At 41.3% G+C, this 23,681-nt stretch overlaps 2 protein-coding genes across 2 annotated transcripts in view; both read right to left on the bottom strand.

Moving 5' to 3' along the window:
* Positions 1-201: 201 nt before the first annotated feature.
* Positions 202-23,681, bottom strand: part of LOC142143093 (uncharacterized) — a 189,355-nt gene continuing 165,875 nt past the window's right edge. The window contains exon 21 of the mRNA XM_075200807.1: positions 202-500. The gene's annotated coding sequence lies outside the window, so the exon portion shown is untranslated. The remainder of the gene's footprint in view (positions 501-23,681) is intronic.
* LOC142143436 (cytochrome P450 2K4-like) overlaps positions 565-23,681 on the bottom strand; it is a 64,841-nt gene continuing 41,724 nt past the window's right edge. The window contains exons 7-10 of the mRNA XM_075201277.1: positions 8,391-8,532; positions 5,379-5,563; positions 3,780-3,921; positions 565-892 (exon numbers count right to left, since the gene is read on the bottom strand). Coding sequence (XP_075057378.1) covers positions 714-892; positions 3,780-3,921; positions 5,379-5,563; positions 8,391-8,532 — 648 coding nt within the window. The 3' untranslated portion in view covers positions 565-713. The remainder of the gene's footprint in view (positions 893-3,779; positions 3,922-5,378; positions 5,564-8,390; positions 8,533-23,681) is intronic.

Below are 23,681 nucleotides of genomic sequence, written 5' to 3'. Positions count from 1 at the left end.
AAGCTCTTAGTATCTGTTAACCTATCTAATAAATTAAATGAAGAAAAGACTATAAAGCCCCCATGTTAAGCAAAATATTTAAAGAATAAACTATCCAGGATCAGAAATGTGCAGAAAAACAAATCACAATATATTCATGTATTATTATTTATTAAGCAATACAATAAAACATTTGCAAAAAAATAACACAAGCACATAAAAGTGAACAACCAAAAGCTTAGTAGTCTCAAATGGTCACCTGTAAATGTCATATATCCCACTGCATTCAGTAAATGCGGTCTTCTCAGCATCCTGGGTGCAAGTCTGTTGTACACTTATCTATCAAGCTTTGTACACTCCATCATATCGGAACTGTTCAGATTCCACAAGAAGTGGTACAAGGGGACTCTTCAATCTAATGTTCTTTTCCCAGTTCACAAATCACCTCCTTACCATTGTATTTTATAACATACATGGCTAAACACTCTTCCTGCATCTCAAGGCTGAAGGAGAGTAGCATGCTCTGCAGGTCATAACATTTAACATTTAATAATAAAATGCAAAATAACTAATTCAAAAATCATCAGTAGCTGCAACATTACATTAGAAGTATTTCTTAACCTTAAAATTGAACTAAAGTATGAATACCAGATACTGTTTTTTTCATTTCCTTAAATGCTTTAAGTTTAACAATTATGACATATCATTTAAATGAGCTTCTCTGAAAACATGTTCTAGCTGCGAGGTATAGCACAGGTTTCATAGGGTTCTGGGGCATTAGTAGAACTCAGTGTAGGGGTGAGGTCCAGTTTAGCTCCAGGAGGAGCCTTGAATGTGAAGTTCTGCAGCAGTGTTGTGAAGAACAGAAATAACTCCATTTTGGCCAGGTTTTCCCCAGCACAGCTTCTTTTACCTAGAGCAAATAAAAAACAAAAACATTAATAGCAGATATGTGCTATTTTGCCTTTTAAATAATACTGACATGCATCTCAGTATAACAATCAGTAAATTTATAGTCAAGCCTAACTAACAGAACTAGATCCATCTTTTTCTGAAGGCTTTTACTTTTTAAAGAGGAAGTAGCACAAAAAAATGTTTGAATTAGTTATGGAAAGTTAAACATTGTTGGAAATAAGCAAAGTTTCAATCCTGTTAATAATAATTACATACATATAACACATAAAAAAAAACAAAAACACCATTTCAATATCATGTCAATATGGCACCTCAGGGGACCGCACAATTTATTACATTTTTAAGCTGTGTATATAATTTTTTTCTCAATACCGACGGAGCCTACTCTTCATAGCAAAGTGAAATATATATTTTATTTATGGTCACTATGCATAGGAAACTTTAATATATATTATCATCACTATAGAGTTGACACTTTTTTTTTATTGTCCTTATCTGCAGCAATACTGTTTCCCTTTTCAGTCTAGACTTTTTCTGCATACTAACGGCACAGCAATGGGCACTTGTTTTGCCTTTTGCTCATTTGTTTATGGGGTGTTGGCAACAGCTATATATGTTCAATTAGAGAATTTGCCCTAACAATATCTGATATTTTTAATCGTTATATAGACAATATTTTAATTGTTTGGAATGGTATGGAGACTGGGGTGGATGACTTTGCAGGCTTATTGAACCAGAACAATTAGAACTTGCAACTCACATATGCAATTAATAAAATCAAGATAGATTTTCTGGATTTACAATGGAAAAGGTCACAAGACTGCCCGAGTTATCACTAATACCTATTTTCAGGCGCAGGCTGGGAGAGGGAAGCCCGGGGGGCACACAGGCGGCCGCATCTCATGAAACGGGATGTGGCCGCATCATTGATGACGCGGCTGTATCCCCTGTCATGTGATGCATGAAAATGGAGCATATTGCATCCGGGGGCGGCCGGCCCTAATAGCGGCCTGACTGAGCGGCCCGCCCCTGCCTATTTTAAACCTATATATGCCAAAACATTGATGCTACACTCCAGATACCACTTTCAAAAGTGTTGCCAACTTCTGCACTGAATTGTTTGCACTGAAAAGTAACTTTGTACCTTGGCAAAACCATGTTACATTGGAGGGGAGATAACTTTAAAATGTATTGACAGATTTATAGTTGCGTTAGGGCATGTCCTAGATCAACTTTAAATTACAGTGTATAAATAAAGCTATCAAGTATTTGTGTGCTACATGACTAAACAGCAAGGATTTAACTTATTTGCAAATTAATAAACTAATTTGAACACCTTGCATTGCAACATTGTTTGTCCAGGAGAAAATGTATTTCTTGTTTGCTTTACTTTCTTTAATAAATCATGTACCATGTGTTCTAGACTCGAAAAGGTGCATAACACCTATAATTACTTATAAGCTCAACAACATTGGTGCTTCTTACAAGATACAAGGTATATTCATACCCTGTACTTTCATCATTGGGAAATATGACGTTTCTTCTATTGATTGACAGGTACTTTCCATCTCAGGATTTTTCACACAGGACTTTAGTAAATAGGAATATAGGTATGCACCTACATATGTTGCTAGGTGAACAAATACGGTTATTTCCACGTAATTAAAAGCACTGCTCCTCCACTAATTAATAGTGACAATATTATATGTTATATTACACTAAAAAACTTGAAAAGAAACTACTGCACCAGTCTCACTTGTACAAATATTATTTATATGATCAAATCAATATAGACAAATATTGCTAATAAGGCTATATAATATCAGACGAAACATGATTTCTAAAAACTCAAATTCACAGTATTAATTTTTAATCACTCTTTTAAAATTTCAACACAAGAACTATTTCTACTTAACTATATATTATTATATATTTCACTGATTGTATAAAAAATATTTTATTGTAAATTTGTATTTTAAAAGTAAAATAATAAAAAAGTAATATTTTATAGACTTTAAGATTTCTAGGTAGTGCTTTTCCACAAAAATACTTAGTTTATCCTTTTTGCTATGTGTGACTAAAATAAAGTAGTAAAAGCAGATCAAAAAAATCAGATGTAGGGAGAACAGACAGACACAAATTGCAGAATTTAGTGGTTTTAATCATTGTGGATTTTTTGTATTAAGTCCCCAGCATTTGACTAATTGGCCATCAGGCATGGTTACAATTATTTGTACCCAAGACTACTAAAAGTCATCAATGTTGTAGATCTAATTTCATATAGGTGCATAACACCTATAATAACTTATGAGCACAGCAACATTGGTGCAAGGTATATGCATTCCCTTTAATTAAATTAAAGGGGAATATGAAGTTTGTTCTATTGCCTGACAGCTACTTTCCATCTCAAGCTGTATTTTCCACATGGGACTTTACTAAATAGGAATGTAGATATGCTCCAATATATGCTCCAGGTGGACAAATAAGGTAATTTCCACATAATTAAATGCAATGAACTTCCACTAATAAATAGAGGCAATATTATATGTTATATTACACTAAAATAAACTTCCAATAGCAGCTAAAAAATTTAGAGTTTTTAATCATTGTGGAATTTTTGTATCAAGTCCCCAGCATCTAACTAATTACCAGTTGGCCTGATTACAATTCTTTGAACCTAAGACTACTAAAAGCCAACAATGTTGTAGATCTAAGGTTTAATGTTCATAAGTTTGTGAAAGGTTCCTCTCTATAAATCATTTAACTCAAATTTCTTTTTGTCAAACTTTACTACTGATTAAGGTCTAGTCAGGTAACATTTACAGGTAATTTGGTCTCCTGCACTGGAATTCTCCTAAGAAAAGTCTGTTCAGAATTATTATTACCCATTGAGAAAGGTATGAATGCATCATTTTTCTTGAAATGTCCTTGTGAGTTGAGAAAATGTTCTGGGTAGAACTCTTCTGGTCTTTCAAAGTAGGTGCCATCTTTCAGTGCAGATGTCAATAATGGGATAACAGGAGTCCCCTGGGAAAAGAGTCAATTACAAACCACATGAATAAAACAGAATCAGAAATACATAGTTGAAAACAGAGACTATTATATCTGATGTGCAACCTGAGGAGGTGTGTAGCCATTGGACCATATATACGCATTACTAAATTGGACATGTTTTCATTAATAAAACACATCATGGTCATTGCCGGACCAGATTTTATAAACTGAACCATATTTTTATTCTTTAGAATGACACCCTTAAAAGTTTGGCCTGTTATTATTATTTACTTACATAGGGCTGACATATTATGCAGCGCTGTATATTGAGGTTACCATAATACAATTACATTATGTACAATGGCATTAATCAGAACGTAAAGAAAATCCAGAGTTCACAATCTAAGATGTGGGGTTAACAATTGATACATAAGGTAGCAGTATAATAATTGTAACTTCTGATAATGTAATGATGGTAAAAGTGTGTATGGCTGCTGCAAATTAGCCTTTGGAGACTGGCATTTCTGTGAGGATACCAGTGGTGCATTATGGTAAGTGACTGGAGACAGTGGAAGATGGAAACATGAAAGATGGATTAGTAATTGTAGAAACCTTATGTCAGTCAGCCCCTGGCAATCATGACTGCCCCTCACTATTTATTTTAACTGAACCTCCTTACTGTTCTGGTTCTGGAGAAGGCTTTCACTTTTCTGCTACTGTGCCCTTATATGTGTTCTCTGCAGTGTTTATCTGTCAATTTCAAGTGGAGATGCTCAGGCTCGGTTTTCCGAAAATAGAACCCCCCCAAACATCGTCAATCCGAGTACCGAGTCGGGTCAGCTCGGTACTTTTCCGCTTCCTCGGATCTGAGTCAAGGCAAAACATCATTGTTGCCTCTTTGGATCTTGTGGGTTTTGGATTCCATAAGTAACTTCCTCCCCAGCATATAGAGCGCCATTGCTCATACAGAAACAGGGATAGCAATGTTCTTGTCACTCTCCATTTTCCAGTGATATTTCTAAGTGCCATTGCTCACAATGAAATAGGGGCAGCAGTGTTCGTTCACTCTCCAGTCTCCAGTGCAGTTTCTCAGTTAATTGCCCATACAGAAATAGGAGGAGTAGCAGTGTTCTTGGCTGCATCACTGTGGAATGGAGTTTCAGAAATTGTGCTATAAACAGCCTACCAGTCTCTGCAGAGAGACAAAGAAGCCAATTGCTTGCTTCTACTCTCTGTGCATAAACAGAGAGGAGAAGAATCTTTTATCAATCAGTGCACATGCAGCGTTTGTCTCATATCAAACACTTATCTCTGTCAGTACAAATTTTTCACATAAACACTTTAATTGTACATTATTAACAGTAGGGCGTGTGTGTATGTGTGTTTGACATGTTTGTTCCCGTAAATATCTCTTTATCAATATTGATATGGAAATCCAATAGTCCCACATCTGTGTCCCTATGATATGCTCTGACAAATGTGACACTCACCTTTGGAATAAAATAGCCTCTAAATGTGACATCTTGAGAAGTTGCATGCGGGACATTAGCCGGTGCGATATCACCAAACCTCTGAATTTCATGAATTACGGCGTCTGTGTAGGGCATTTGTTTCCTATGCTCTATTTGTGGTGAAGCTGATCCAATCACTCTTTCAATTTCATTTTGCACTTTTACTGTCAGAAAAGAGGTAATTATATTATAATTTATGTCTATTGTCATGAACATAGAGAACTTACAGTTATTTATAAGAGTTAACCCATCTAATAATTGTGGTGAATATGGCCTAAATCATAATTGCAGTGTAAATATGGTATATCAAATGAATCCATTGATAAATTGAGCTACTGAAGTGTAAAATGTGAGGTCAGAAAGTCTATTGTGTGTGTATTCGGTGACTCTGTATATCTCAGTGTTAAAAGTTAGCAGTGTCACCTGTAGCAGCTTCAAAGGCCCCTGTGGTGAGCTATATCCTTTCCTGGGGTGGAGTTTTGACACCTGAATAGACTTTTAGGAACTGCTCAACTTGGTGTCTGGCTCAAAGAAACCATGTGCTGACTTGGCTATATTTTATATAGACAAGAATAATTCAGTTTTAAAATATTCCACTTAAAACCAATAATAGCAGTGATCAACCACATATTCCTCAATAGCACGATGAAGGGCAGCTCATATGCCAAATTAAGAATTCTGCCACACAGAGAAGTTGAAGAGAGACCTCATAAGTCTTCGAAGAGTTAGATAATTTAGTGAGGTGAGCGATTAGTGTGGATAATTTGTATTAACTTCAAATACAGCTGATATGTTTGATGGCATATGTATCCCTAAATATGAAATAAAATTTTCCTTATAAATTTACCTAAACCTGTATTTTAAACACACTAAGGAGTTCAATGGGAGGTTAAATGGGAGCGCCTCAGTTTTTATGTTGTTTAGTTTACAGTATGACACCCAAATATATTTATTCAGTATGTAGTACAGAGGCTCCAACAATGTCTCCAGGCTCGATACAAAGTGGAGGACATCATCCATGAATAAGCAAAAACTGTGGTCCATACCCAGGAGGTGAAAGCCCCTACACTCCGTAGACCTGTGGAAGCATTCCGCTAAGGGTTCAGTTGCCAACACATATATAATAGGTGTCATGGGACACCTCTGTCTGGTGCCATTAGCTAAGTTACATTTGTCGGAAAAGAAACCATTGCTAAAAACCTTGGTAGACGGGCCTCTGTAGAAAGCCATAATTTCCTTAAGGATGTGACCCCGGTAGCCAAATTTAAGTAGGGCTTGTTTCATGAGGTCCCAGTGAAGTCTGTGAAATGGCTGAGTTGCTGTTGTTCCTAAATGCTTCCACTTTCTATTAATAATACTTACAGTTGACCATGGAATATCCAGCAGGCATAAAATTTCACAAACCATCTTCTTGCAAAGGTGGCATCACAGTACCACGGTTGATATCACTGAGCTGTTCAGAATGACCCATTTTGTATCACAAATGTTTGTAAAATGAGACTGCATGGCTAGGTGCTTGATTTTATACACCTCTGGCAATGGGTCCGATTGAAACATCTGAATTTAATAACAGGTGTGGCCAAATACTTTTGTCCATATAGTGTATGTATAAACTGTAAAATACATCCTTATGTCTGTAAATCATTAACATCATTAGACATTAGTGATGAGCGAAGTTGCAGCACAATTTTATGCAAATCAAACTTAGTGGCAGAGAGGTATATTTGTTTAGAAGAGACACAAAGTTCTAGAGATACAAACTTCCAGTTTCACTTATGCTTTGACACTCCAGAAATGGCCATTTGGGACTGGATTTGTAAATAGGCATTTCGGAAATCTTAAAGTCTAATAATTAAGCTGTAAAATTTTTATGCTCTGTAGTAGGGGTTAAGGTCCAGTCATAGCAAAAATGCTAAGGGGAATATGTGTGGAACACTTAAGGAAAAAATTCTGCTTGTTAATTCAGTAGTTATTATTATTATTATTATTATTATTATTATTATCATCATTTATTTGTTAGGCGCAACAAGGTATCCGCAGCGCCGCACACAGTACTAACAGTAAACTATACAGGGTGAAACCATACAGAACAATGAACAAAAAGTACCAATACTTCAGAAACTCCGGCTAGTCATATGCAGTAAAGACGGAGTGGAAGAACAGGTATGGAGACAGGAGGGGAGGGGGCCCTGCTCATACGAGCTTACATCCTAAGGGAGGGTAAACAGACCAGGCACAAGAGGAGCCAGTTGAGGCAAGAGGAGAGAAGGGAGGACGAGCAAAGGGAGGACATGGGTGTTAAGTAGAAGGTTGGTAGGCTTTGAGGAAGAGTTGAGTTTTGAGTGCACGTTTGAAGGAGCACAGAGTAGCAGAGAGACGGATGGAACGAGGGAGGTCGTTTCAGAGAAGGGGGGCTGCACGGGTTAAATGCTGATGGAGGATAATACTTTGTAGAAACATGATGGCCATGTTAACACAGTCTCCATCCATACCAGAGTGTTGCATGTAATATATCCCACACATTTTCCTATAGTGTGCTGAACACTATAGGAAAAAGCTTCTCTACTTTATTCCAATCGTTCAACATCAATGGTGTCTTAGCCCAACATTAAACTGCCAGCAGCAGTCGTGGACCCATCCCCTCCCCGTACAATCTGTCTCAGATGCAGATCTATCACAAACAGCTTTGCTTTCCTCATTTGATAAAAAAGGAAAATATGTAGTTAAACCTTATTTACACCAAAGTATAATCTAATCAATGAACATAAAAATACTGAAATGTTTTATTCATTTACCAGAAACTACTATTCATGTATAAGAATTAATGCATCCCCTACTTTGAAATACAAGGCTTTGAGAAGCTCAGAATTCCACAGTCAGCTATTGACCTTATATTTTTTTACGGTAACAGAACTCCTAGGTGACTTGTCATATCCTTATATTTCACAGTATGCGTGTATTATACCATATGTAAATATAGAGATTTCTCACTTTGGATGTCTGGGTATTTCATCATTAGCAGGAGGCCCCATCTCAAAGTGGTAGTGGTTGTCTCCATTCCTGCAGCAAATAAATTTCCCACCAGTGCATTGAGGTTGTCGTTGTGGTAATACAAAGTGGATTCTGGTTTCCCCTGCACAATATAAATAAAACATTTTTATACAGAATACTTCTTAAAAGTTAAAAATACTATCTTAAACACTGCCTTTCTAGTGTTGTAAATAAGTATGATTTTTAAATGAAAGATTTCCCCTACATAGAGATGGCAGTGTACCAAATATAAATCAAATGATTGCTTATATGATTAATATCTGAATCAGCAGGGTTCCCAGATAAACCACTTAATCACAAAATACTTGGTCAGAAAAAAACAGCAGATAAACCCACTTTTAATGTACTAAATGGTTCATCCTTTAAACTATGTGCAATTTAAATTACACATAAAAATAAACGTATTGTCAGCTTATCTGTTGCACAATATAAAAAGTACAAGTAAAAGTATAATTTGCTTTGCAAATCTCTCTAGAACCCAAATCTATCTTTCCTCCTGACCTCTATTCTTCCCTTTTGTCTTGCGTCTCCTGCTGTCTTTCAGCCATTTTATCTTGGATACCCAGCACCCCCTTAAATTCAACATCTCCAAGATTTAAAAAATGGTCTCTCCCTTTTTGTTGATAGCACAACCTTTTCGACTCCTCCTTCAAACCAAACATTCCATCCATCTCAAATTCCTGCCACCTCCACAATATATCAATGATATAGCCCTTACTCACCATGAAAGTAATCAAAACTCTTAACTACTCCTTATAATCTCTCACCTTGATTACTGTAACATCCTTCACTCTCACCTTCCCACCTTGCCTCACTCAATTCTATCCTCATTGCTGCTGCCTGCCTTATTTTTCTCTTCCAATGCTCTATCTCAGCAGTTCCTCTCTGCCGGTTGCTACAATGATTCCCTGTGGCCTACAGAAATAAATTTAAACTCCTCACCTACAAAGCTCTCAACCATCCTCTCCCCTTCTTCGTCTTCAAGCTCACCACTACCCACAATCCTTGCTGCCTCTTTCTGCTAATGACTACCATCTCATTACCACAGATTTCCTCTTCCCTTTCCCACCCACTGTGGAACAATCGGCCATGGCCTATCAGGTTAGCCTCTACACTCAAAGGCTTCCCGTCCTTAAAACTGACTTTTTTATTCAGCCCTCATATTAACTGTTTGTCTCGGTTCTCAACGCCACTCTTCCACCTTATTTCTTTCTTCCCCCTTCCCTATAGGATGTAAGCTCTCATGAGCACGGCATTCTTTCTTTGATTTCTCCTTCTATTATTCCATTACCCTCTGTACCTCTAGGTCTTCTGTCCCCTAAATAGCTTGATCTGCATTCCCAAGTTATCTGTGTACAAAAAGCACTTTTATATGACACACTATATAGGGCGCATTTTCTTTTGTGCTTATTTTATTTTAAGACTTTTTTCCCTTTTCACCAAAGGTGTCTTGAAGAAGGGGCTCCCACCTTCAATATCTAAAAGGAAGTGACTTAGTATAAATTATGTTAGTGAAGCAATCCTGAAGGTACTACTAATGATCCTGAGGGCTACTGTTGATAGAGTTTTCCCCAATCTCTTAGAATTACTCAATTCACAACACCCCTTGAGTGCCCTACTCAGGATATACTTCCATATAAGATAAAATCCAGTTAACAATCTCAAGGATACATGTCATACACATAGGTTATGCAACAGTTTGATGCTGTGAAACAATTCAAATTCAGTTAGTATGACAATAGGAAATGTACCAATGTTCTTCTTGTGATTCTGTCCATTGTGAATAGTCACTTGAATGCAGTAACTCTAATCCAACTTATTCTGATATATGTCAATTCCACGACCCCCTCGATACAATCTGAATGTAATTTAATGGAGTATGCATGGAATAAAAGTGTACAAATCCAATATTGGAGTATATTTTTTATTGGTAATAAAAAAAGCACAATATCCACATACAATTAGGTAGATGACAGGAAGCTTGTAGTTCCTTTGTCCTGTGACTTTCCATTTTATTTGACAGCTGTGTTGCTGTGCGTTTGTCACAGATCTCAAACAGAAGTACAGCTAGGAGTCACGAATTTGGTGAAAACACGCTGTGTTTATTTGCAGAGAGGTATTAACAACAGGTAATAAGGAGCAGTGATAAATACCAGGTTCCAGCTGATGCAGAAAGTAGCATGAATGTCCAGAAACAACCAGGTAAACGGTAATGCAGGGTAGCAGAGGGTAGGTATTAACAACAGGTAATAAGGAGCAGTGAAAAATACCAGGTTCCAGCTGATGCAGAAAGTAGCATGAATGTCCAGAAACAATCAGGTAAGGACAACAGGAAAGGACATCACAGGATGGGACAACAATAACCAGCAATGACTGCTGGGAGGAACAGGTATATATAAGGGGAATGAGACACACCCAGGTGCATGAGATAATTAGTGAACATACAGGTTAACTCCTTAAGCACAAGAATAATGCACAATAGCAGCATCTCTGGTGAAAAGAGGTACTGCTGGACCACACAAAATAGAAATACAAATAATAGAGTCCAAAAGTCCAGGAGGCAGGTTGTTACAGTACCTCCTCCCTAAAGGGCGGATTCCAGACGCCCATATCACCAAAAGTGTTTGAAAGTGTCCGAGTCATAGTCCACTATCGGGCATGTGGTGGAGAAATCCTCATCCATGGACAGAGAAGGTACGGAAACCATGTCCAAGGAATGCGGGAATCCCGAAGTCTCACCTCTCTTCTTTTTACATTTCTTTTTCTTTGCTTTCTTTTTAGGGACACAGGATTGCTCAAACTGAATAGAACATGCAGGTAGCCTCAAAGGTTGGGCAACTGGAGACAACGAAGTTGGCACAACAGACATGCAAGGAGTAAAACTGACAAGTGCTGGAACAAATTCTTTGCACACTGCCTCACAAAAAAGTTGTAAATCGGAAAGGATGGGATCTCTGGTCTCAACAAAGGGGCTGGCCCATTCCAGAGCTTTCCCTGTAAAATTGGACAACATGTAATATACTTGCTTCCGTTGGCTATCTAGGAGGTCAGGTACTGATGGTAAATAGGATATAAAAAATTTAATCAGAGCATTAAATTGCTGTATATCCCCATTGAAGGTAGGTGGTAGTTCAGACTTGGTGGCAGGCCCGGACTGGGCAGCAGGCTTGACAGGAGAGCCGGAATGGGCGGCAGGCTTGGCAGCAGGCCCGGACTGGGCGGCAGACTTGCCAGCAGGCCCGGACTGGGCGGCAGACTTGCCAGCAGGCCCGGACTGGGCGGCAGACTTGCCAGCAGGCCCGGACTGGGCGGCAGACTTGCCAGCAGGCCCGGACTGGGCGGCAGACTTGCCAGCAGGCCCGGACTGGGCGGCAGACTTGCCAGCAGGCCCGGACTGGGCGGCAGACTTGGAGGAGACAGCGCTGTGAGAAGCCTCGGAGGGGACAGCACTTTGAGAAGCCTGAGGGCAGACAGCACTTTGAGAAGCCTGAGGGCAGACAGCACTTTGAGAAGCCTGAGGGCAGACAGCACTTTGAGAAGCCTGAGGGCAGACAGCACTTTGAGAAGCCTGAGGGCAGACAGCACCAAGTGGTAACTCGGGCTGAACCGCATGGACTGGCAACTCGGGCTGGACCGCATGGACTGGCAACTCGGGCTGGACCGCATGGACTGGCAACTCGGGCTGGACCGCATGGACTGGCAACTCGGGCTGGACCGCATGGACTGGCAACTCGGGCTGGACCGCATGGACTGGCAACTCGGGCTGGACCGCATGGACTGGCAACTCTTCTGGAGCAAAATGGAGGGACAGGACCCCCTCTGGAGCAGACTGGAAGGGCAGCGCCCCCTCTGGAGCAGACTGGAAGGGCAGCGCCCCCTCTGGAGCAGACTGGAAGGGCAGCGCCCCCTCTGGAGCAGATTGGAAGGGCAGCGCCCCCTCTGGAGCAGATTGGAAGGGCAGCGCCCCCTCTGGAGCAGACTGGAAGGGCAGCGCCCCCTCTGGAGCAGACTGAAAGGGCAGCGCCCCCTCTGGAGCAGACTGGAAGGGCAGCGCCCCCTCTGTAGCAGACTGGAAGGGCAGCGCCCCCTCTGTAGCAGACTGGAAGGGCAGCGCCCCCTCTGGAGAAGACTGGAAGGGCAGCGCCCCCTCTGGAGCAGACTGGAACTCAGGAACAGAGACAGCGGCGGAAGACACTGAACTGGACACAGTGGCAGGAGGCTCGGGACCGGACACTGTGGCAGCAGGCTCGGGACCGGACACAGTGGCAGCAGGCTCGGGACCGGACACAGTGGCAGCAGGCTCGGGACCGGACACAGTGGCAGCAGGCTCGGGACCGGACACAGTGGCAGCAGGCTCGGGACCGGACACAGTGGCAGCAGGCTCGGGACCGGACACAGTGGCAGCAGGCTCGGGACCGGACACAGTGGCAGCAGGCTCGGGACCGGACACAGTGGCAGCAGGCTCGGGACCGGACACAGTGGCAGCAGGCTCGGGACCGGACACAGTGGCAGCAGGCTCGGGACCGGACACAGTGGCAGCAGACTCCAAGCTGGAGGCAGATGATGTGACCTCAGAGCTGGAGGCAGATGATGTGACCTCAGAGCTGGAGGCAGATGATGTGACCTCGGCACAGGAGACAGAGGCTGGCACCTCGGCACAGGAGACAGAGGCTGGCACCTCGGCACAGGAGACAGAGGCTGGCACCTCGGCACAGGAGACAGAGGGAGTGGGTGCCTCAGGACAGGCGGCTGGAGCTGGCAGATTGGGTCTCTTCACAGAGAACAGGAATGCTGGAGCATAAACAGATTTGGAGTGCCGAGAGGAAACAGGAGATGGTTCAGTAAGCTGACGTGGTCTACGGACAGGACAGTCCTGCAAGAAATGTGCATCGCTGGCACAGTAGAGACACAGTTTGTTGGTTATTCTGCGCTGTCGCTCCACTTCGGTCAGATGGGGGCGTGGCCCACTTGTGAACCGGGCATTAGTTAAACTGCAGTTTTGACATGGTATTATTGCAAGGTGTTGGCGGCACGGATTCAGCAGCAGACAGAGTTGGCTGGGTCAAATCAACAGTATTAGATTTCAGTGAAACAGTCTCTGATAGTCTCCTGAGTGGGTCCAAAAGCAAAGTGGAAAATTTGGCCAGCTGGGAGCGTAACAATATAATGTCCATTTGTAAGGTTTGTAGCAGTGGTAATTCCATGATTGGTAAAACAGACATGTTGCAAAAGACAAATGAAAACTTGATTGCAGCAAAAAAAGTCCCAGAATAAAACAAAACTTTCACCTGACTCCAAAGCTGTTTGGGCTGGTTATACTGTCACAGATCTCAAACAGAAGTACAGCTAGGAGTCACGAATTTGGTGAAAACACGCTGTGTTTATTTGCAGAGAGGTATTAACAACAGGTAATAAGGAGCAGTGATAAATACCAGGTTCCAGCTGATGCAGAAAGTAGCATGAATGTCCAGAAACAACCAGGTAAACGGTAATGCAGGGTAGCAGAGGGTAGGTATTAACAACAGGTAATAAGGAGCAGTGAAAAATACCAGGTTCCAGCTGATGCAGAAAGTAGCATGAATGTCCAGAAACAATCAGGTAAGGACAACAGGAAATTACATCAGGATTGGACAACAGGAAAGGACATCACAGGATGGGACAACAATAACCAGCAATGACTGCTGGGAGGAACAGGTATATATAAGGGGAATGAGACACACCCAGGTGCATGAGATAATTAGTGAACATACAGGTTAACTCCTTAAGCACAAGAATAATGCACAATAGCAGCATCTCTGGTGAAAAGAGGTACTGCTGGACAACACAAAATAGCAATACAAATAATAGAGTCCAAAAGTCCAGGAGGCAGGTTGTTACAGCGTCCTCCTTATTAGTGTGAAGATGTCCACCTCGATAAGCTCATAAAATAAAATGGCTTGGTGTTACATTCAGGATATTTTAATTATGTAAAAATAATACTGGCACTTACATATCAGTTTGATGGTATTGGTGTGTCTGCGCACAGCTGCAGCAGATCTCATTCACTGTTATAATGTTATTATAGACATTATAAATTGCAAATAATAGAAGTCTAAAAAAACAAACTAGAGTGTACAATAATCCTCTCCAAAGTTCAATGCTTTTCATTCCCTCACGGAACTTTAGCAAGAGCAGAGGTGTCTTGTCGATAGTCTTTCTTTAAGTAATAAGCAATACACCTGTGGAATGTTAATCAGAAACTCAGTTCATCACCTGAATTTGTAACCTATGTTTACTATTTATACTAACTACTTCAATTGGCTCACTCTTAGGGCTAGATTTACTAAACTGCGGGTTTGAATAAGTGGGGAGGTTGCCTATAGCAAGCAATCAGATTCTAGCTGTCATTTATTTTGTACATTCTACAAAATGACAGCTAGAATCTGATTGGTTGCTATAGGCAACATCTCCACTTTTTGAAACCCGCAGTTTAGTAAATATACCCCTTAATCTTTTTTATATCATTGTTTAAATATATCAAATTGTTTGTTGTTACATATTTATTTAGTTAATTCATTCTGAAACACTAGGCTATATATGGATGTCAACTGGTTTATTTTAGAGATGGGCGGGTCCGGTTCCCCGAGAACCGAACCCACCCGAACTTTGCCTATCCGAGTACCGAGCTAACTAGCTCGGTATTCTCCCTCCCGCTCCAAATCCAAATCGAGGCCGAACGTCATCGTGACGCGATACTTCAACATTATAAGTACACGCCTCCACAGCAATCCATTGCCATTTGACAGAGGGAGAGAGCAGGGTGTAGTCACAGGCTGATTAGAGCAGGGACAGAGAATCCAATATTCTTCTTGCAATTGCTCTAACAAAAATCGCTAGAGAAGAGAGGAGAATAGAGGTTTATTTTATTTTTTTAATATTTGGCACTCCCCAGTGATTTTGGGGTGTCCCTCATAATTGTGCATAGATATTTATGGCTGTCAAAAGTCATATCTGTCAGCAGTATCTACCAAATAATTTTTAGCACTCCTCAGTGCTTTTGGGGTGTCCCCCATAATTGTGCATAAATATTTCTGGCTGTCAAAAGTCATATCTGTCAGCAGTATCTACCAAATAATTTTTAGCACTCCTCAGTGCTTTTGGGGTGTCCCCCATAATTGTGCATAAATATTTCTGGCTGTCAAAAGTCATATCTGTCAGCAGTATCTACCAAATAATTTTTAGCACTACAAGTGCCTTTCGCTCGGAATGGATTCAAAGCAGTCCACATATGATCAGAATGAGCAATCAGGTTCTGTCACCAGTCCTGATGTTAGTATTCCCAGTACGTCATCTGGGCAAGGCGATGTCAAACTACAGAGTGTTTCGAAATCAGTCCAAAAAACAAAAAATTATTTACTGTGTTGAAGCGAAAAAGAAGTGTTACTGAACAAAAGTTAAGTGCCGATAAAAAGAAAATTGCCAACATGCCATTCTACACACGCAGTGGCAAAGAGAGAATGAGGCCTTCACCTTTGGCTATTAGTTGCAGATCCCAAAAAGTTAAAGAGCCTACAATTGGTGCACAACTACTGTTGCGCATCAAAGCCGAGCTGCAAGATAACAGTAAGGCATTAGAGGATAATGTTTGCCCTGATTCACAAATGACACCAATCCCTGCGGAGAGTCCATCCAACAGTGGGATGTCTAATCGTGAGCATTCTGCCGATGTGTGCCTTAATAGCCCGAGTGTAGCCGGTGATACACAAATTGACGATGCCACTTTGGAATTAGAAGAGGATGAGGGGGAGATTCGTGGAGGTGACGAAGGCGCTAATGAGGATGTTGATGATTATGATGCAGACAGATACCAAATTGCCATTCTCAATTTCTATTTATATTCTAGATTATATAACGGCTGAATAGTTTTCTATTTTACTCCAAGTAGAGAGGGGATCTGATGCAGACAGATACCAAACTGCCTTTGTCCATTTCTTTGTATATTCGAATTTCTAGTTTTACAGTATATGCAGGCAGCTTTTTTTTTATATTCAACGACAAGTGGAGGGCGGGGGGCATAGATAGCCACCAAACTACAGTGGTCCATTTAATTTTACTTTCTAGGTCCTCAGCCTATGCAGGCTGCTTTTTTTATATTCAACTACAAGTGGAGGGTGTAATATACACCCAAAGATGATGGCTACATTGTCAATAATCAAAGATGGAGGAGGTAGACAACCAGGTTTTACTGTATACTTTGCAGACAAGTGTTCGCATTAAGGACGGCCTATTAGCTTTAGAATTACCTCACTTATCTAAGAAACTGGTGGAGCACTAAACTAGGTTATTTTAGACCAAAAAATTTGTATTTTTTTCAAAAATAGCAAAACAAAACCAAACAAAACCAAACCAAAACCAAAACACGCAAGGGTGGTTTTGCAAAACAAAAACCAAAACCAAAACACGAAGGTAATCCAGATCCAAAAATATAAACAAAACCTAAACACCGGGGTCAGTGACCATCTCTATTTTATTTATCCAATGCTTTTCAAACCTCAAATGTGTACGATTTCTCTGTATCTTTGTATCTTCTTACAGAAATCTTGTAGTATTCTAGGATATCGGGCAGATACAATTGCTGTGCTTATGAAGTTCGACTTATGCACCGCTCCTGCCCTGTTGCCCGACTTAATAAATCATACCTGTATTTAGTATACTAGTTTGCTTGACATAATAAAGTGCTGCTTGCACTTCTTTGGGATCTAATATTCATCCATAATGTAACTAACATTGATTTGTATAATCCCTTTGTCCATCAATATTTCACTTCATTGATTTGTATTCTGATAGTAGTTATCTTTGTTCGATTATATTGACCATAAGCAGGTGAGGGGTTATAATGTTATATGATATCACACACACTCAAAACTATACCTCTCTGTTTGTGGCTATGGACCGATCGAGACTTAGTGACCCTAAATGATTATCCACTGCTATAATAGGTATAAATTTGAATAAACATCTTTAGTTCATTCATTGTTGGTTACTATAAGCTATCCATCATGGTCTTAGACAGTTAAGGACCATATCCTAAATTTATGTCTCATTTCGTTAACATTTTGCGAATGGTACTTATATGTATCTTGTGCACTAAGCCCGATATCCCTACCTCATGATCCTCATAATATTTGATGCAATATTCTTGATAAATTTTGATATTATGGCACCCTCCAAGTCACTCACATTTAGTCTTGGTAAGTTAGTTCTCCAATCTTAGTATCTAATTGACACCCCACCAGCCCCTAGTTCTGCTACGGTGATCTCCAGTGACTTCTGATAAGACTGTTCCAGGGGAAAAGGGTGCGGGCGGTGGAAAGAACTGAATCATCCAGAGTCTAAATATGTGGTGGCTTTGGCCATATTGCTGGTAAATGTTCACTTGCAAAAGGTTATGTGGCAACTGCACTAGGTATGATAAGTACTTAACCATCCCTTATAGATCTATGCATATGGATCTCATAACTCAGGACATCTGTGTTTGAGTTACCTGAGTGGTGCACCCTATCACTTAGGAATTGCACAACACACAAAGTAGAAAATAATTGTGCACTCTGGGATTTTACTCAAAAAATGTTAAAAGACACATTCTTTATTGAAATATCTAAAATAATGGATTAATTCTAATCAAAGACGAGCTAGCGAAATGATGAAGGAAACAGTGATATAAGTGAAGAATAAAAATTGCAAACCGACCGAGAGAGAGATATTAGTGTCTTTTATTAAATTTGTATCAAAGTTATTGTAGGATATTCCTTTATTAGTTACAAACAATCTCTTATATATTTGTCTTTTGTCATTAGTAGTACTGATACATAAGGATAAGATATAGAGTCACAAGAAACACTTTTATTTCCTAATAGTATAGATTACTGCAAGTGTGAATCACACTGTAGACTGATTTGTTAGGATACCATGTGTGACATTCTGGCATCCAGCTAATTTTCCTTAAGGTGTACTATCAAACAAATGGGTTACAAAATAGAAGTCTGTTTTCAAATGGACAGAGACGTTGGGCCTGATTTATTAAGGAAAGTTAAGCGAAAATTTAATAACTTTTCTTGCTTAAGTGTTTTGGACAAAACCATGTTGCAATGCAAGGGGTGAAAATGAGTTTATTATTTTGCACATAAGGAAAATACTGGCTGTTTTTTCATGTAGCACACAAATACTTGATAGTTTATTTGCATACTAAAATTTATAGTTGATCTAGGACAGTGATGGCTAACCTTTTCGGCTTGGTGTGTCAAAAATCAGAAAAAAGTGTAGCCTTCCTCGGGTCGCGTGTCACTTAAAAAAAAAAAAAAAAAAAAAAAAAAAAATATATATATATATATATATATATATATAATTTAATAAAAATATAAATATACTCTAGAGACAGACCTCCTTAAGCCGAAACAGAGGTGTGATCCTTCTGAAAACAATAGACAGATACTATACCTTAAATAGTTTAATTTTCTCTTTAGGTTCCCAGAGATTGCTTTTCTCTCGTCCGTTGTTTTTTCTACCCCCTCCCCTCTTTTTTATTTCCTGACAGGTACGAGCATTACATCATCGTGTGCTCCACATGGACTGATCGGACGTGTCCTGTCTTATTGCTGAAAGAAGATTCACCTGTTCATCTCCGGCTCACCCCTCTAGTCTCACAGGGAGAGTTCAGCTCACTTCGAGGTCTGGGCGTAGACTTCTGCCAGCGCCATATGTGCTAAGAACTATTCTATACCGGTGATATTTAAGCCTTAAATACTATTTTAAGTTGCCAAACTTATATTGTTTTTACACAGATATCTCATGGCTGTTTACTATTGTACTTTCAGAGGATTCTCTAGTGTGTAAATGTTAAAGTTAAAGTCATGTTATTGTATTCTAACTAAATTGGTTGGTGCCCCTCTCTTCCCTTCTGCTCACACTACCCAAACACAACCTACAACAATCCACCCCGCCCTTCCCTGTCCTCTCCCCTCTTGGTGCGACCCCTTGTAGTAGCACCTACTACTTTACCCGAAGTCAAGCAACCATAGGTCGGACAAACGATGACCGGCCAATACTTCCCCCCCCTTGACAGGTTGCAGACAGCTCAACCCCAAACCTTCTCCCCTACCGATTCATCCATCCTTTACCATCCACTTTGTAAGCATAGCCCACTTCACGCATCCCTGATTTCATGGCATCTTGCTGGAACTGCGGACTCGGAGGAGCCCCTCAATGTTAAGTCTCACACTCTCACCACAATATGTCGCTTCACTTACTGACAATAAATGTTAAGGGGTTGAACACCCCCCAAAAGCGTTCCACATTAATGGCTGCACTTAAAAAGACACGAGCAGAAGTAGTCTTCCTGCAGGAAACCCACCTAACTCAACCGCACACAACATTTCAGGGAAAACTCTTTTCTCAAACCTTTTTTGCTTCAGCTGCATCTAAACACCGAGGAGTGGCAATCCTTGTACGACCATCAGTACCTCTTAAGGTACGACGCTCAATAGCAGATCCTGAGGGTCGATTTCTTATGTTAGTGGGCACACTGGGCCAGCTTCCGGTCACACTGATTTGTTGCTACGCTCCAAACCAAGGCCAGATCCCATTCCTACAAAAGCTATTCAGCCTTATTAACAAACAAGCGGAGGGCCAACTTTTGATGGGAGGTGATTTCAACGCGATACTGGATCCCAATTTGGATAAATCCCCAACTGTCACAACAGCTGCACAAACACCAATGCACCACACGCGACTTTCCAAACAATTTGCTCTCTTACTTAAAGAACATTCTCTGTTGGATGCATGGAGGGTTATCAATGGTACGGACAGGGGGTACACGTTTTACTCTCACCCTCATAATGTGTATACCCGTATAGACTATTTTTTCGTAGACTCACAGTTAGCAACCAAACTCTGTAAAGCTGAGGTTCATCCGTTTACCTGGACAGATCATATGGGGGTATCATTGGATTTACAAGTAGCAAATCTTCCTAAGCGAAACTTAACATGGAGGCTAGATGACACCCTCTTACTCAACCCTAAGACATGCTTGGAGCTATCGGAAGCACTTAATGATTACTTTGCTTTGAATGAGTCCCCTGACCTATCACCATCCGTAGTCTGGGAGGCGCATAAAGCCACAATCCGCGGGCGGCTCATCAGCATCGCCTCTGCTCGGCATAGAGAGGAAAAAGAACTGATAGCCACACTAGAGACTAGTCTTATCTCCCTTCTCGCTCAGCACCAGGGTTCCTTGGACCCATCGCACCTGCGGGAGCTGACAGCGGTGAGGGGTCAGCTCAACGCGGTTCTGTCCAAAAAAACAGCCCGCAGTCTTAAATGGACCCAGCAGCTTTTCTACGAAAAAAGCGATAAAGCGGACTCTCTCCTGGCTAGGAGGTTGCGGCAGAAGCGCACGCGTAACACGATCACATCAATTAAAAACTCGCAGGGTGTAATGACATACAATCCGAGTCAGATAGTGAAGGAATTCCAGGCGTACTATTCGTCGCTATATAACTTAGACGCCTCATCTCCACCCCCTCCTGATTTAGAAGACAGAATAAATGCGTATCTGTGCTCTTGCCAACTTCCGCGACTCTCTGAAGCAGAGATTGAATTCCTTAATTTAGATATAACGGAGGAGGAAACCATTACTGCATTACGCGCCATGAAAGTGTCATCTGCTCCAGGCCCAGATGGCTTCCCAGCCAAATATTATAAAAAATTTGCAGGTGTCCTTAGCCCTAAACTCACCACATGGTTTAATGCCATACTTGATGGTACCTCCTTTGACCCGGCAACGACCCGATCCCGGATATCAGTAATCCCAAAAGAGGGTAAGGACCCCTCCCTTTGCAGCAGCTATCGCCCCATATCACTTCTAAACGTTGACCTTAAGATATATGCTAAAATTCTCGCGAATAGGGTTAATTCTGTGCTCCCCAGGCTAATACACCCAGATCAAGTCGGGTTTGTCCCGGGTAGACAAGCTGCGGACAACACAAGGCGGATCATAGATCTTATTCAAAATATTAATGACAACAAACAACTCTCTCTCCTTATGTCACTCGACGCGGAGAAGGCATTTGACCGCGTTGGCTGGCCCTTCATGATGCAGGCTCTGGCTGCGTATGGCTTCCAAGACCGCTTTCTCAAAGGGGTGTCAGCCCTGTACCATAACCCATCGACTTCGGTCCAGGTGAACGGAGACTCCTCTCCATCTTTTATTATCCGAAACGGAACACGACAAGGGTGTCCTCTATCTCCCCTTCTATTTGCCTTGGTGATAGAACCCTTAGCCACGAGAATCCGTATAAATCCTAATATAACGGGGATACAACTGCCTTCCAGTGCCCATAAGATAGCCCTCTATGCAGACGATATTCTCCTCACCCTAACTAACCCTTTAACCTCTCTCCCCAACCTATTTCAAGAGCTTGAAATCTTTTCCACAATATCAAACTTTAAGATAAACACAGCCAAAACAGATATCCTTGACCTCCATATTCCCCCTAAGTTAAAGAAACTCCTAGAATTAAATTTCCCCTTTCACTGGAATTCCGAACACATAAGATACTTGGGCATAACCCTTACCAGAAAAGTGGAAGATATCTACCAGGCTAATTACCCCCCTCTCATAGCTTGTATAAGAAAAGACTTAAAAGCATGGGATAAACTCATGATATCCTGGGTGGGAAGGATAACATCTGTGAAAATGAACTTGCTCCCAAGGTTATTATACCTTTTCCACACTCTCCCTATCAGGGTCCCCCCCTCTATTCTAAAAAAGTTACAAACATTAATAATGCAGTTTATATGGTCGAACAAGAGACCCAGGATATCTGCTCGCATCCTACAGCGCTCTCCCGCTGCGGGTGGTCTTGGCATCCCTAGTATCCGCAATTACTATTATGCTGCGAGGCTGGCTCAGTGTGTACAATGGCACTCTCCCCCTGGAACTAGGATATGGGTAGACATAGAGTCGGACATACTGGGTGGCCCACCGATTTGCTCTGTACTATGGCTACCAGCTACACAGCGCCCAGTCTCTGTCCGAGCCCATCCAGTTCTGGCCCTGTCTTTATCAATTTGGTCTAGATGCAATCGCTTAGCTTCCCTCTCTCCTACCCCTTCGATTCTAGTACCTTTGTGGTCTAACCCAGCCTTTACGCCCGGATTATCTCGCTCTATGTATATGAAATGGGCAGGTGAAGGCAAGCTGCTGTTACTCAATCATATAACCAGAACAGCATTATTTCCACAATTCTCAGAGTTAGTTGAACAGTGTGGCTTTGCTCCGAGACAGTTCCATCAGTATCTTCAGATTAGGCACTACCACCAAACAGTCAAGGCTCAACTCTCTTCCAGGCCATCCACCACATTTGAGAATCTATGTCTTTCGGGCCCAGCCTCCAAAGGTCTCATTTCTATTCTATATAATACTTTACTTCCTGTCACTCCGCCTGTTAAGGATCGCTTTCAGGCGCAGTGGGAGGCTGACCTGGGGACTGTACTGGATGAGGAAGAATGGTCGGATATATTTGATGGTACGGCTCACTGTTCTATAAATGTCCGCATTAAAGAAAATGCTAACAAACTGTTGCACAGATGGTATTATGTCCCCTCGAGATTACAAAAAATATATCCACAGAGCAGCGCTGATTGTTGGAGAAACTGTGGTCAGACGGGAACATTCATGCATATATGGTGGGACTGTCCGGGGATCCGCTCATACTGGGCAGCAGTTCTTGCTCTAGCCTCAACAATCCTAAATGCCCACATACCACCTGACCCTAAGCACATCTTACTGCCACTACCCATTCCAGACCTTACTAGATCTGCTCACAAACTCTTTAGGCACATCATCAGTGCTGCCACTTGTCAAATAGCGGCCTCTTGGAAAAGCTCCACACCACCAACACTCCAGATGGTCTGCAGTCGGATCTGGCACACTTACCAAATGGAGCATATTACTAGTGTGCTGAGGGGCTCCTCCGTCTCCTTCTACAAAACTTGGACCCCATGGGCCATGTATCACAATCAATCTCCACTTCAGTTCTAGTGGAAAGATATTGCTAAGCAAACATACCTGTTCTCTTACTGGATGCGTGAATCACATACACCCCCCCCCCCCCCGTCCCTCCCTTTGGTCCCTGTATACCCCCCCCCCTTTTTTTATACCCTTCAAACTTGAAAAGTTAAAATAACATCTTT

This window comes from Mixophyes fleayi, chromosome 3, assembly GCF_038048845.1.
Source record: "Mixophyes fleayi isolate aMixFle1 chromosome 3, aMixFle1.hap1, whole genome shotgun sequence".
NCBI classification, from domain to species: domain Eukaryota; kingdom Metazoa; phylum Chordata; class Amphibia; order Anura; family Limnodynastidae; genus Mixophyes; species Mixophyes fleayi.
Note: the sequence above shows the minus strand (reverse complement) of the source record. Positions and strands in the feature narration are given on the sequence as shown.